Raw genomic sequence first — 16094 nt, 5'->3', positions numbered from 1 at the left:
GCTGCTTTTCCTTCACTCTGATGTCCAACTCATCCCAAACCATCTCAATTGGGTTGAGGTCGGGTGATTGTGGAGGCCAGGTCATTTGATACAGCACTCCATCACTCTCCTTCGTGGTCAAATAGCTCTTACACAGCCTGGAGGTGTGTTGAGTCATTGTCCTGTTGTAAAACAAATGATAGTCCCACTAAGCGCAAACCAGATGGGATGGCGTATCATTGGAGAATGCTGTGGTAGCCATGCTGGTTAAGTGTGCCTCGAATTCTAAATAAATCAACAGCAGTGTCAACAGCAAAGCACCCCCAAACATCACACCTCCTCTTCCATGCTTCATGGTGGGAACCACACATGCGGAGATCATCCGTTCACCTACTCTACATCTCACAAAGACACGGCGGTTGGAACCAAAAATCTCAAATTTGGACTCATCAGACCAAAGGACAGATTTCTATCGGTCTAATGTCCATTGTTCATGTTTCCTGGCCGTAGCAAGTCTCTTCTTCTTAATGGTGTCCTTTAGTAGTGGTTTCTTTGCAGCAATTAGACCATGAAGGCCTGATTCACAACAATTCGCAACAAAGCATGCTTCACTCATGCTGCCAAACATACCCTTGTAAAACTGACTATCCTACCGATCCTTGACTTCGGCGATGTCATTTACAAAATAGCCTCCAACACTCTACTCAGCAAATTGGATGCAGTCTATAACAGTGCCATCTGTTTTGTCACCAAAGCCGCATACTGTCACGCCCTGACCGTAGAGAGCTTTTTATGTCTCTATTTTGGTTTGGTCAGGATGTGATTTGGGTGGGCATTCTATGTTCCTTTTTCTATGATTTGTATTTCTGTGTGTTTGGCCGGGTGTGGCTATCAATCAGAGGCAGCTGTCTATTGTTGTCTCTGATTGAGAACCATACTTCGGTTGCCTTTTCCCACCTGTAGGTGTGGGTAGTTGTCTATGTGTAGTTGCCTGTCAGCACTGATTTTTGTAAAGCTTCACGGTTCGTTTGTTATTTTGTTAGTTTGTTTAGTGTTCGTTCTTTGAAATAAAGAAGTATGTACGCATCCCACGCTGCACCTTGGTCTCCTCACTACGACGAACGTGACACATACACAGATGAAGTCGGGAAGTTTACATACACCTTCGCCAAATACATTTAAAGTCAGATTCACAATTCCTGACATTTAATCCTAGTAAAAATTCCCTGTCTTAGGCCAATTAGGATCACCACTTTATATTAAGAATGTGAAATGTCAGAAAAATAGAGAATTATTTATTTCAGCTTTTATTTCTTTCATCACATTCCCAGTGGATCAGAAGTTTACCTACACTCAATTAGCATTTGGTAGTATTGCATTAAATTGTTTAACTTGGGTGAAACGTTTCGGGTAGCCTTCCACAAGCTTCCCACAATAAGTTGGGTGAATTTTGGCCCATTCCTCCTGACAGAGCTGGTGTAACTGAGTCAGGTTTGTAGGCCTCCTTGCTCGCACACACTTTTTCAGGTCTGCCCACAATTTTCTATGGGATTGAGATCAGGGCTTTGTGATGGCCACTCCAATACCTTGACTTTGTTGTCCTTAAGCCATTTTGCCACAACTTTGGAAGTATGCTTGGGGTCATTGTCCAGTTGGAAGACCCATTTGTGAACAAACTTTAACTTCCTGACTGATGTCTTGAGATGTTCCTTCAATATATCCACATAATTTTCCTCCCTCACGATGCCATCTATTTTGTGAAATGCACCAGGCCCTCCTGCAGCAAAGCACCCCCACAACATGATGCTGCCACCCCCGTGCTTCACGGTTGGGATGGTGTTCTTCGGCTTGCAAGCCTCCCCCTTTTTCCGCCAAACATAAAGATGGTCATTATGGCCAAACAGTTCTATTTTTGTTTCATCAGACCAGAGGATATTTCTCCAAAAAGTACAATCTTTGTTCCCATGTGCAGTTGCAAACCGTAGCCTGGCATTTTTATGGCGGTTTTGGAGCAGTGGCTTCTTCCTTGCTGAGCGGCCTTTCAGGTTATGTCGATATAGGACTCGTTTTACTGTGGATATATATACTTTTGTACCCGTTTCCTCCAGCAACTTCACAAGGTCCTTTGCTGCTGTTCTGGGATTGATTTGCACTTTTCGCACCAAAGTACGTTCATCTCTAGGACAAGGAACGTGTCTCCTTCCTGAGCGGTATGACAGCTGCGTGGTCCCATGGTGTTTATACTTGCATACTATTGTTTGTACAGATGAATGTGGTACCTTCAGGCGTTTGGAAATTGCTCCCAAGGATGAACCAGACTTGTGGAGGTCTACAATTTTTTTTCTGAGGTCTTGGATGATTTATTTTTATTTTCCCATGATGTCAAGCAAAGAGGTACTGAGTTCGAAGGTAGGCCTTGAAATACATCCACAGGTACTCAAATGATGTCAATTAGCCTATCAGAAGCTTCTAAAGCCATGACATCATTTTCGGGAATTTTCCAAGCTGTTTAAAGGCACAGTCAACTTAGTGTCACGTTCCTGACCTGTTTTCTGTTGTTTGGTATGTGTTTATTGGTCAGGGCGTGAGTTTTGGGTGGGCAGTCTATGTTTTCTGTTTCTATGTTGGTTTTGGGGTTGCCTGGTATGGCTCTCAATTAGAGGCAGGTGTTTGACGTTTCCTCTGATTGAGAGTCATATTAAGGTAGGTTGTTCTCACTGTTTGTTTGTGGGTGATTGTCGTCCGTGTCAGTGTTTGTCGCGCCACACGGGACTGTCTCGGTTTATGTAGTCTGTTCCTGTTCGTGAGTTCTGCGTGTATTTTATGTAAGTTCCATGTCCAGGTCTGTCTACTCCGTTTTGTTATTTTGTAAAATCCTTCCAAGTGTTTGTTTTCGTGTTTCATCGTTTGATTTAATAAATCATTATGTATTCACAACCCGCTGCACTTTGGTCAAATCACTACTCCTCCTCTTCGTATGAAGAGGAGGAGGAACACCGTTACACTTAGTGTATGTAAACTTCTGACCTACTGGAATTGTGGTACAGTGAGTTATAAGTGAAATAATCTGTCTGTAAACAATTGTTAGAAAAATGACTTGTGTCATGCACAAAGTAGATGTCCTAACCGACTTGCCAAATCTATAGTTTGTTAACAAGACATTTGTGGAATGGTTGAAAAACAAGTTTTAATGACTCCAACCTAAGTGTATGTAAACTTCTGCCTTCAACTGTACTACCCGCCACTGCAACCTGTATGCTCTCGTTGGCTGGCCCTCGCTTCATATCCGTCGCCAAACCCACTGGCTCCAGGTCATCTATAAGTCTTTGCTAGGTAAAGCCCCGCCTTATCTAAGCTCACTGGTCACCATAGCAGCACCCACCCGTAACACGCGCTCCAGCAGGTATATTTCACTGGTCACCCCCAAAGCCAACTCCTCCTTTGGCCGCCTTTCCTTCCAGTTCTCTGCTGCCAGTGACTGGATCGAATTGCAAAAATCACTGAAGCTGGAGACTTCTATCTCCCTTACTAACTTTAAACATCAGCTGTTAGAGCAGCTTACTGATCATTGCACCTGTACATAGCCCATCTGTAAATAGCCCACCCAACTACCTCATCCCCATATTGTTATTAATTTTTATGCTCCTTTGCACCCCAGTATCTCTACTTGCACATTCATCTTCTGCACATCTATCACTCCAGTGTTTAATTGCTAAATTGTAATTATGTCGCCACTATGGCCTATTTATTGCTTTACCTCCCTAATCTTAATACATTTGCACACACTGTATATACGCTTTTCTATTGTGTTATTGACTGTATGTTTGTTTATCTCATGTGTAACTCTGTGTTGTTTGTGTCGCACTGCTTTGCTTTATCTTGGCCAGGTCGCAGTTGTAAATGAGAACATGTTCTATACTGGCCTACCTGGTTAAATAAAGGTGAAAATAATAATAATAATAATAATTTCACGCATTCTCCTCTGAACAGTTGATGTTGAGATGTGTCTGTTACTTGAACTCTATGGAGCATAAATTTGGGGTGCAATCTGAGGTGCAGTCTTCCTTTCCTGTAGTGGTCCTCATGAGAGCCAGTTTCATCTTAGTGCTTGATGGTTTTTGCGACTGCACTTGGGGAAATTTTCAAAGTTCTTGAAATGTTCTGTATTGACTGACCTTCATGTCTTAAAGTAATTATGGATTGTCATTTCTCTTTGCTTATTTGAGCTGTTCTTGCCGTAATATGGACTTGGACTTATACGAAATAGGACTATCTTCTGTATACCAACCCTACAAATGATTGGCTCAAATGAATTAAGGGGGAAAGAAATTCCACAAATTAACTTTTAATAAGGCACAACTGTTAATTCAAATGCATTCCAGATGACTACCTCATGAAGCTGGATGAGAGAATGCCAAGAGTGTGCAAAGCTGTCAAGTCAAGGCACAAATCTGGGGAAGGGTACCAAAAAATGTCTGCAGCATTGAAGGTCTCCAAGAACCCAATGGCCTCCATCATTCTTAAATGGAAGGAGTTTGGAACCACCAAGACTCTTCCTTAAGCTGGCCGCCCGGCCAAACTGAGCAATCGGGGAGAAGGGCCTTGGTCAGGGAGGTGACCAAGAACCCGATGGTAACTATGATAGAGCTCAATCTCTTCCTCTGTGGAGATGGGAGAACCTTCCAGAAGGACAACCATCTCTGCAGCACTCCACCAATCAGGCCTTTATGGTAGAGTTGCTAGATGGAAGCCACTCCTCAGTAAAAGGCACATGACACCTGCTTGGAGTTTGCCAAAATGCACCTAAAGGACTCTCAGACAATGAGAAACAAGATTCTCTGGTCTGATGAAACCAAGATTGAACTTTCTGGCCTTAATGCCAAGCGTCATGTCTGGAGGAAACCAGGGGCCGCTCATCACCTGGCCAATACCATCCCTACAGTGAAGCATGGCTGTGGCAGCATAATGCAGTGGAGATGTTTTTCAGCGGCAGGGACTGGGAGACTAGTCAGGATCGAGGGAAAGATAACGGAGCAAAGTACAGAGATCCTTGATAAAAACCTGCTCCAGCGTGCTCGGGACCTCAGACTGGGGCGAAGTTTCAACTTCCAACAGGACAACGACCCTAACCACACAGCCAAAACAACACAGCAGAGACTTCGGCACAAGTCTCTGAATGTCCTTGAGTGGCCCAGCCAGAGCCCGGACTTGAACCCGATCGAACATCGCTGAAGAGACCGGAAAATAGCAGTGCAGAGACGCTCCCCATTCAACCTGGCAGAGCTTGAGAGGATCTGCAGAGAAGAATGGGAGGAACTCCCCAAATACAGGTGTGCCAAGCTTGTAGCATCATACCCAAGAGGAGTCGAGGCTGTAATCGCTGCCAATGGTGCTTCAACAAAGTACTGAATAAAGGGTCTGAATACTTATGTGAATGTATTTTTTTAATACATTTGCAAACAAATCTAAACCTGTTTTTGCTTTCTCATTATGGGGTATTCTGTGTAGAATGATGATGGCGGGGGGGGGGGGGGCAATTTAAATACATTTTAGAATAAGGCTGTACCGTAACAAAATGTGGAAAAAGTGAAGGGGGCTGAATACATTCCGAATGCAGTGTACACTGACTGAAATGGATCAAACAAATGATGTTAATAAGGGATCATAGCCTTCAGCTGGCGTCACCTGTACGGTCTATGCCATGGAAAGAGCCGCTGTTCATAACAAAATCTTGGAACAAATGAAAACAGCCTAAAAATGTCAACATCCCACGGACAGTGGCGAGAACCCAACTAGCCTTGTAGTGGTGATCGTACTCTCCCCTCTTCTAAACTAGGGCTCATGCCCTCTTATTGCTTTCCCATAACACACCACGTGAACTCCTTTCACATGGAGCCTGTGATGACACAAAACATTGAATGTGGGAACTGTAGCCACAGGACCCAGCATGTCCCCCGACTGACACCGGTCTCTCCACTAATGACAATTACTGCTATTTACCTTCTCTGCCTGGCATGGCCCTTGTGGGTGGCATGAGAAAAAATAAACACTTCTGAGACTCCCCAAGGTTTGTGGGAAACACGTCTCACTCCTCCCCCTCCCCCATTTCCATCTCTGTCCCGCTCTTTCTCCTTTTGCTACTGTGTGTCCTAATGAATACATCCTGTGTCTCTCACCATGTTCTCCACATTGCGCAGGTACTTGGCACACTGGGCGTGCCCGTTGTACTCTGCCAGGTCGGCCGCGGAGAAGCCGTCCTGGTCCCGTATGCCCAGGTCCACGCCGTTCACCACCAGGATCTGACAGCACTGAGAGAGAGAAAGAGAGAGCGAGAGTAGGGAGAAGGAGAGTGAGACAGAAACACAAAAAAAGAGACAGAGGAAGAAAGAGACAATGAGAGAGACAAAAGACAGAGAGGTCAGCTCGTCACAAAAAGAACTGTGTGGGATGTTGTAAAGAGAGTTCTCACAACAGCTGTGGGGCGTCTAACCTAAGGAAGGGAGATAATCTCAACTTGCCGCTCTCACTTGGCTAGTTTCTGGACTTGAATACTTGGACTTGGTATGAAGTTACCTGTTTGTTATTCCCATCCCCCTTGGTGTCTTGACTAGCCTCTCTCCCTTCCTACCCCCTCTCGTCACATACAGTATGGCCCACTGCCCTTTGACTCACCCTCCCCCCATCTTCCCCATCTTTCAAATACTTGAACTCTTCAAAAATACCTTTGAAAAAAAGACATACAGTAGATCTTCCTGGGCCTGCTAATGGTTGTAAGCTGATATGGGCATTACCCTCATCGGCCAAACAAACACCACAACACGTACGAGTCAACCAGCTAATGTCAACCGCTGCAGATTGCGATCTCTAATGGGAGTATACTGTGTAAGCGCACGCATGCTTCACAGCCCTATATGGTGTCTAAACCCATTGACCCATTGTCTTGTCCCCTCCTACAGATCCTGCCAGTCCTCTGCTACAAGTGTGACATCAGCAGCCTCATCGACTTCAGGTGCCGGTTGCACCAGTAAGCGGGTCGTAACGATACTTCCGTTAATATACCCGTTGCACCACCTGGGCGTAAATTCAACGCCTAGTAGGGAGCAGGCGTAGGGTGTGAAATTGGGCCGATCCTCATGAAACACATAAAAATGTATAGCAATCTATATTTTCAAAGGCATGCGAGTCTCGGGTTCATATTTCACAACCTCTGCGGGCTGTTGGAGTTGCATATGTGTGAGTCAATAGTAAATAATAGCCTACACTTGATTTAGGCTACATTAGCATGCTAAATATTTGTTTCTGATAGATGAGCCAACCAATAGATGAGCTATCACCTCCACTTATTTGCCCAGTCAGAGATCAATTAATTGATTAGGCAAGTCATGGGCTTTTGGTCGAGTAGGCTACCATGCAAGTAAAGATGAAAAAAAATCCACTTGTTGAGATGTGCAAACTACACAAGATGATCATGAGCACCCACCTCAACTTAGCTAGGCTAGGCTGGTAACAGCCTAGTAATGGACGCTGCCTAGAAACCATCATAATGAAGCATCAAATCTCATGAATGTGCATTGTTTATGCTGGACAGCTACGACTAGTCTTATTTTTGGTTAGTGCAACAGGTATAAATTCGGATCACAAAGTCGGACGTAGCTACGCATTTAAGATCAACTTATTTTACGACCAATTGGATGCAACCGGCCCCAGTATCCTAGACTGTTCTGTGGACAAATGTCATCCACTACCTACCAACTCCCTATATACATATAACATATTATTTGTCACATGCGCAGAATACAACAGGTGTAGTAGACCTTACAGGGAAATGCTTACTTACAAGCCCTTAACCAACAATGCAGTTTTTTTTTTACAAAAAAAAAGTATGAGATAAGAATAACAAATAATTAAAGAGCAGCAGTAAATAACAATAGCAGGGCTATATACAGGGAGTACCGGTACAGAGCCAATGTGCGGTGGCACCGGTGTCGAGGTAAATGAGGTAATATGTACATGTAGATAGGAGTCATTAAAGTGACTATGCCGTACACACTACCCTCTGTAGTGCCTAGCGGTCGGAGGCCGAGCAGCTGCCATACCAGGCAGTGATGCAACCCGTCAGAATGCTCTTGATGGTGCAGCTGTAAAACCTTTTGAGGATCTGAGGACCCATGCCAAATCTTTCAGTCTCCTGAGGGGAAATAGGTTATATCGTGCCCTCTTCACGACTGTCTTGGTGTGCTTGGACCATTCTAGTTTGTTGGTGATGTGGACACAAAGGAACTTGAAGATCTCAACCTGCTCCACTACAGCCCCGTCAATGAGAATGGGGGCGTGCTCGGTACTCCTTTTCCTGTAGTCCACAATCATCTCCTTTGTCTTGATCACGTTGAGGGACAGGTTGTTGTCCTTGCACCACACGGTCATGTCTCTGACCTCCTCCCTATAGGCTGTCTCATCATTGTCAGTGATCAGGCCTACCACTGTTGTGTCATCGGCAAACTTAATGATGGTGTTGGAGTCGTGCCTGGCCATGCAGTCATGAGTGAACAGGGAATACAGGAGGGGACTGAGCACGCACCCCTGAAGGGCCCCAGTGTTGAGGATCAGCGTGGCGGTGTTGTTACCTACCCTTACCACCTGGGGGTGGCCCGTCAGGAAGTTCAGGACCTAGTTGCAGAGGGAGGTGTTTAGTCCAAGGGTCCTTAGCTTAGTGATGAGCTTTGAGGGCACTATGGTGTTGAACGCTGAGCTGTAGTCAATGAATAGCATTCTCACATATGTGTTCCTTTTGTCCAGGTGGGAAAGGGCAGTGTGGAGTGCAATAGAGATTGCATCATCTGTGGATCTGTTGGGGCGGTATGCAAATTGGAGTGGGTCGAGGGTTTCTGGTATAATGGTGTTAATGTGAGCCATGACCAGCCTTTCAAAGCATTTCATGGCTACAGACATGAGTGCTACGGGTCGGTAGTCATTTAGCAGGTTACCTTAGTGTTCTTGGGCACAGGGACTATGGTGGTCTGCTTGAAACATGTTGGTATTACAGACTCAGGTTGACAATGTCAGTGAAGACACTTGCCAGTTGGTCAGCGCATGCTTGGAGTACAAGTCTTCGTAATCCGTCTGGCCCTGCGGCCCTGTGAATGTTGACCTGTTTAAAGGTCTTACTCACATCGGCTGCCGGAGAGCGTGATCACACAGTCGTCCAGAACAGCTGATGCTCTCATGCATGTTTCAGTGGTATTTGTCTCAAAGCGAGCATAGAAGTTATTTAGCTCGTCTTGTAAGCTCGTGTCACTGGGCAGCTCTCGGCTGTGCTTCACTTTGTAGTCTGTAATAGTTTGCAAGCCCTGCCACATCTGACGAGTGTCAGAGCCAGTGTAGTACGATTCAATCTTAGTCCTGTATTGACGCTTTGCCTGTTTGAGGGTTCGTTGGAGGGCATAGCGGGATTTCTTATAAGCTTCTGGGTTAGAGTCCCGCTCCTTGCAAGCGGCAGCTCTACCCTTTAGCTCAGTGCGAATTTTGCCTGTAATCCATGGCTTCTGGTTGGGGTATGTACATACAGTCACTGTGGGGATGACGTCATCGATGCACTTATTGATGAAGCCAGTGACTGATGTGGTGTACTCCTCAATGCCATCGGCAGAATCCAGGAACATATTCTGTGCTAGCAAAACAGTCCTGTAGTTAAGAATCTGCTTCATCTGACCACTTTTTTAATAGACCGAGTTACTGGTGCTTCCTGCTTTAATTTGTTCTTGTAAGCAGGAATCAGGAGGATAGAATTATGGTCAGATTTGCCAAATGGAGGGTGAGGGAGAGCTTTGTACGCGTCTCTGTGTGTGGCTTAAAGGTGGTCTCGAGTATTTCCCCCTCTGGTTGCACATTTAACATGCTGATAGAAATGAGGTAAAACTGATTTAAGTTTCCCTGCATTAAAGTTCCCGGCCACTAGGTGCGCCACCTCTGGATGAGCGTTTTCCTGTTTGCTTAAGGCTCATTGAGTGCGGTTTTAGTGCCAGCATCGGTCTGTGGTGGTATGCGTGCTTTCAGTTCTTCCCATTTATTTCCCAGCGATTGAACGTTAGCTAACAGTACGGATGGCAAAGGCAGATTAGCCACTCTTTCCGCGAAATCTCAGTTTACTTCTCCAGCGAATGACGGGGATGAGGGCCTGTTCGGGTGTTTGGAGTATATCCTTCCCGTCCAACTCATTAAAAAAAAAGTAGTCCAATTCGAGGTGAGTAATCGCTGTTCTGATGTCCAGAAGCTCTTTTCGGTCATAAGATGTACAAAATAAGTTACAAACAATGCGAAAAAACGGTTGGTTAAGACCCAATAAAACGGCAGCCATCCACCATGGCGCAATCTATACGGTAGCGCATTAAAAACTGGCAACCAACACAGAAACACACACACCTCCAGCTCCCCGTTCTCGGCGGCGTCGTGTAGCGGCGTTCCGCCCCAGCTGTCGGTGATGATCTCGCCGCCGTGCAGCAGCAGCCAGCTGAGCACCTTGGCGTGGCCACGGCTGGCGGCAAAGTGCATAGCCGTGGCACCGTCACCATCCCGGTCGGACAGGCTGATCTCTGTGAAACTCACCTGCAATGGAACAACAGTAAAGGTTAAACCAGACAGGTGCAAACTACGGCCCGCGGGCCAGATCCAGCCCACTAGCCAATTACTGTAGAAGCAGCCCAGGGTGGATTTAGAAAATTAAACAAAAAATGTGTCAACTGAATGCGTGTAACGGTTGTCGTGGGGAGAAAGAGAGGACCAAGGTGCAGCGTGGTAAGTGTTCATCTTATTTAATGAAAGTGAACACTTAAAAATACAAAACAACAAAGAGAAAAACGAAACAGTTCTATCTGGTGCAGACACACAAAGACTGAAAATAACCACCCACAAAACACAATAGAACACAGGCTACCTAAATATGGTTCCCAATCAGAGACAATGACTAACACTTGCCTCTGATTGAGAACCATATCAGGCCAAACGAGAAACCCCACATAGAAACAGAAAACATAGATAATACCCACCCAACTCACGCCCTGACCACACGGTCAGGACCATGGTCAGAACATGATAGTACCCCCCCAAGGTGCGGACTCCGGCCGCAAAACCTGAACCTATAGGGGAGGGTCTGGGTGGGCATCTGTCCGCGGTGGCGGCTCTGGCGCTGGACGTGGACCCTACTCCACCATAGTCTTAGTCCGCTTCTGTGGCCTCCTAGGAACGGCGACCCTCGCCGCCGACCCTAGCCTGGGAACCCTAATAAATGGCCCCACAGGACTGAAGGACGCCTCTGGACTGAAGGACGCCTCTGGACTGAAGGATGCCTCTGGACTGAAAAAACTCCTCCGGACTGAGGGGCAGCTCAGGACTGAGGGGCAGCTCAGGACTGAGGGGTAGCTCAGGACTGACAGGCGGCTCTGGCAGCTACTGACTGGTGGGAGGCTCTGGCGGCTCCTGACTGGCGGGCGGCTCTGGCGGCTCCTGACTTGCGGGCGGCTCTGGCGGCTCCTGACTGGCGGGCGGCTCTGGCGGCTCCTGACTGGCGGGCGGCTCTGGCGGCTCCTGACTGGCGGGCGGCTCTGGCGGCTCCTGACTGGCGGGCGGCTCTGGCAGCTCCTAACTGGCGGGCGGCTCTGGCGGCTCCTGACTGGCGGGCGGCTCTAGCGGCTCAGGACAGACGGGCGGCTCAGACGGCGCTGGACAGACGGGCGGCTCAGGCGGCGCTGGACAGACGGGCAGCTCAGGCGGCGCTGGACAGACGGGCAGCTCTGGCCTGCTGAGGTGCACAGTAGGCCTGGTGCGTGGTGCCGGAACTGGTGGTACCGGACTGGGAACACGCACCTCAGGGCAAGTGCAGGGAGCAGGAACAGGGCATACTGGACCCTGGAGGCGCTCAGTAGGCCTGGTGCGTGGTGCCGGAACTGGTGGTACCGAACTGGGAACACGCACCTCAGGGCGAGTGCGGGGAGCAGGAACAGGGCATACTGGACCCTGGAGGCGCACAGTAGGCCTGGTGCGTGGTGCCAGAACTGGTGGTACCGGACTGGGAACACGCACCTCTGGGCGAGTGCAGGGAGCAGGAACAGGGCATACTGGACTCTGGAGGCGCACAGTAGGCCTGGTGCGTGGTGCCGGAACTGGTGGTACCGGACTGGGAACACACACCTCAGGGCGAGTGCGGGGAGCAGGAACAGAACACCCCGGGTTGTGAAGGTACTCTGGAGACCTGGTGTGTATAGCCGGCATCAATTGTTCCGGAATTAACACGTTTCAGGATGAGTACTAGGAACTGACACAGGTGGCATCAGACAGCTAACACGCTCCTCAGGGCGAATGCCGTGCATACTACGCCAAACCAACAGCTCTCTCTCTTCACTCTCCTCCAATTTCATCAACAACTCCTCGAATGTCTCATAATCTCCCCTCCATTCACTCTCCTCTAATCTGTCCAATAACTCCTCAACATTCTCAGACTCACACCTCAACTTCGCCGACTGCTCTGGTTGCATCCTTGGCTCCTTACGGTAAGCACGGGAAGTTGGCTCAGGTTCTCAATCAGAGGCAGGTGTTAGTCATTGTCTCTGATTGGGAACCATATTTAGGTAGCCTGTGTTCTATTGTGTTTTGTGGGTGGTTGTTTTCAGTCTTTGTGTGTCTGCACCAGATAGAACTGTTTCGGTTTTCACTTTTGTTGTTTTGTATTTGAAGTGTTCTGTTTTGATTATTATTAAATTAAGATGAACACTAACCACGCTGCGCTTTGGTCCTCTCCTTCCACCGACGAAAACCGTTACAATGCGGAGCTTAGTTCATTAGAACCGCGTTTACATGAGTAACTTCCAATGTCCGCTATTGCAGGTGGAAAAAACGGAAAAAAACGATTGATTTCTGAAATTATACAGTAATAGGCCCACTGTTCTTAATTCCCTGAGTCTCTCTTCAGTGTCTTTCCTGGAAACACCTTCAGACAGCTCACCTAAATGTTCTCAAACCCAACCAAAGAAACCAGTCCAACGTGTTCATGAAAAAAAGTAAGTTAATAACTTTTGTTCCAGGGAAGATGAGTTTGAATGGTGACATTTTGTTAGCATGCTGCCATTAGCTAAGTTTGCTAATTGGCGTTAGCTAAGTTTCCTAGCTGGAGCTGCTTTTTCCCCTTTGTAATATTCATTACCCATACAATTAGAGTATTACAAATGCAAGAACTATACAACTATATTGGTTATTTATGCCTATGTACTGAATAGCACATTTCAAGCACAATCATTGGACTAGCAGTTTTACGCAATTTCTGTTATACAATAAATATACAATAAATCTTGCTTGCCAACATTGTTATCTTTTTTGTTGCTTGCCACATATGTGTACTACGCTACCACATGTTAGCCTGCAAGTGAGCCCCTATTGGTGACGCTGGTGTATTCCAGTAGGACATTCCTGCTAGCCTTCTAGAACATTAGTTTTAACCTTTAGCTATAGCTTGTTTTCCACCATAATGCATTGCTTTGCTTTAAGCATATTAGTATTTCATTTGCATATTGCAGTTGTCTGATGTTGCTAATAACATTTCATATCATTAGCATTTTATTGCCGCAGGAGCGGTAGAGATACTCTTAATGATCGGCTATGAAAAGCCAACTGACATTTACTCCTGATTATTATTTGACCATGCTGGTCATTTATGAACATTTGAACATCTTGGCCATGTTCTGTTATAATCTCCACCCGGCACAGCCAGAAGAGGACTGGCCACCCCTCATAGCCTGGTTCCTCTCTAGGTTTCTTCCTAGGTTTTGGCCTTTCTAGGGAGTTTTTCCTAGCTGCCGTGCTTCTACACCTGCATTGCTTGTGGTTTGGGGTTTTAGGCTGGGTTTCTGTACAGCACTTCGAGGTATTAGCTGATGTACGAAGGGCTATATAAAATAAACTTGATTTGATTTGATATTACCATGAATTAGGCTCTTTATGGTTTCTGGATATTAATGTACACCCATATTGGATTTATTTGGCGCTTATCTAGGACCAAAATATACAATAAAATAGTACAACAAATACAGTAGAAGAAATAACAAAAGACAGCATGAAGTGGGGACCATTGACCTACCAGCCAGACGATGACAGTGTTATGGCCCATTTGGGCGGCGGCGTGCAGAGGTGTCATCCCGTCATTGGCTCTGATGCCTGGCTCCGCCACACAGTCTTTCACCAGGTATTGGACAACCTCCAGGTGACCTTCCTGGCAGGCCAGGTATAGGGGTGTGGCACCATTCTTTGTTTGGGAATTGACAACACTAAAAGAGAATTTAAAAAATAGACCTGTATTCAGCTTTATTTAACTAATTACCATATTATTACATTGTGATTCTTGAACAACATAACTACTTTGGGTTAACCAAGAAGAGTGTATAAACATGTATCCGGTTGCTAACATTGGGCAGTAATGTTATTCTAGGAGGTTTTCTTTGTACCCAAACTAATCTAATCACTGACAGGTCAACATAACTTCATAACAGCCCTTGGAATAAGCTCGGTCCGAGTTGCCACCTTAAGGATCCTTTCCATGAGGCTCCAGTCCAAGTAGCCATGACTGGGGGAGGTATTCTGACTAGCACATCGAGCCAACTCCACCCCCTGGAGCCACACTCCGCCCTCCCTGTTCTCCCCGTTCCCCAAAGGCCAACTTGGCAGTGGAGAATTCTTTGCCCCATCCAATGACAATGCCTCTGCTTGTCCCAGATCTCCTAGTCACAGAGGGAGTTCAAGGAGTGAAGTGAAGTGCTTCCCCTCTAAATCCCATACAGCCTTGCTTTATTTGGACACTGACTGACAAGCGGGCAATGAGTCCAGTAAGAGGCTTACTACCCTGCTGGTTCTGTTCCTCACTATCTCAGGGTTAACCAGGTGGCACTAAGTGGTGACAGGCCAAAGGGAGGGAGGAAAAGAGATGTAAAGAGGGGGAGGGGTAAAGGAGGAAGGGTGTCTCCCCTCAAACCAAACACAATTGCACCCAGTTTCCCCTCACGGAATAGCAGTTAGAACCCAAGCCAACAACTTACTCGACTGAGTCGAGGTTGTTACTAAAGCTATATTTGGACGATGTATACGTTTCCTGGATCCAAAACGTAACACCTTAAGTAACACCTCCTTTCCTTTGTTTTGTTCCTTGAAAATATGACAAAGCCCCAAATCTTAGGCGTGACCAACGGGGCATCCTTGGGGTGCATTTGGGGCGAGGTTCCAGGTAAAAACAAGTGCCCTTTAAATATTTCACCACAGGAAGGGGACCTAATCTGCAGTTCTATCATCAGGAAGTAGGCAGATGGCTGCATAATTCATGAGTGTAACTAAAGTGGGCCGGAGCTCTCCTGCATCCCGGGGTCTGGAGAGGGTGCGCAACATACAGTATGTTTATGGAAAGGGGCTGACACTAAACATGCAAACATTGACGCAACACACAAACCCCCTCAAATACACTTAACACTGGATAGAAACTGCATCAAGGTGTCTATGTGCTCTTATGAGATGCCTCATGACAAGGGTGAATACTGAGTTTTAGCCAACACAGACTCAGGTACTCCACTAAAGGAATTGCTTTAGGAGTACAGGTGTAGATTTCAAAAGGGCTTAACAAAGAGGCTTGTCTTTGTGCGAGGGTAGAAATACAAAGTGTGACAATAGATGATACCCCGTCCCACACACCCTCAACAAAAACATGCACATGAGCAATTTTGTTTGTCTGTAACTTGTCAACTTGAAATTGCCTCCACTATTACTGGATACAATACACACCATTCTCCCTTCCTCCACGTTCAGTGTATGTAACAAAGGGCAATCTTATCTTCATTATTAGCAAAGTAATTGATGTTGTCACACTAATAGGCTTCTTGCCTGATAAAAGCTTATTGCGTTCTCAGTGGCTTTTCTTGTTTAAATAATTAAGTGACCCATGACGAGAAAAGTTTCCTCCATAGTGTTACAGAGGACTGAAGAAATGACATAGTTTAACCAGCATACACCCCCCCACCAAAAAAGTTAAAATGACTTACATTCTGAACAATTATTAGGTGTTACTATTTTGTTTTTTTCTATCTTACTGT

General features: G+C 46.4%; 1 protein-coding gene across 1 annotated transcript in view; it reads right to left on the bottom strand.

Moving 5' to 3' along the window:
- Positions 1-16094, bottom strand: part of espn (espin) — a 102949-nt gene that overhangs the window by 65931 nt on the left and 20924 nt on the right. The window contains exons 3-5 of the mRNA XM_039007454.1: positions 14102-14288; positions 10399-10581; positions 6156-6287 (exon numbers count right to left, since the gene is read on the bottom strand). Coding sequence (XP_038863382.1) covers positions 6156-6287; positions 10399-10581; positions 14102-14288 — 502 coding nt within the window. The remainder of the gene's footprint in view (positions 1-6155; positions 6288-10398; positions 10582-14101; positions 14289-16094) is intronic.

This window comes from Salvelinus namaycush, chromosome 14 (assembly GCF_016432855.1).
Source record: "Salvelinus namaycush isolate Seneca chromosome 14, SaNama_1.0, whole genome shotgun sequence".
In the NCBI taxonomy this organism is placed as follows: Eukaryota; Metazoa; Chordata; class Actinopteri; order Salmoniformes; family Salmonidae; genus Salvelinus; species Salvelinus namaycush.
This window is presented reverse-complemented; position numbering and strand designations above follow the sequence as displayed.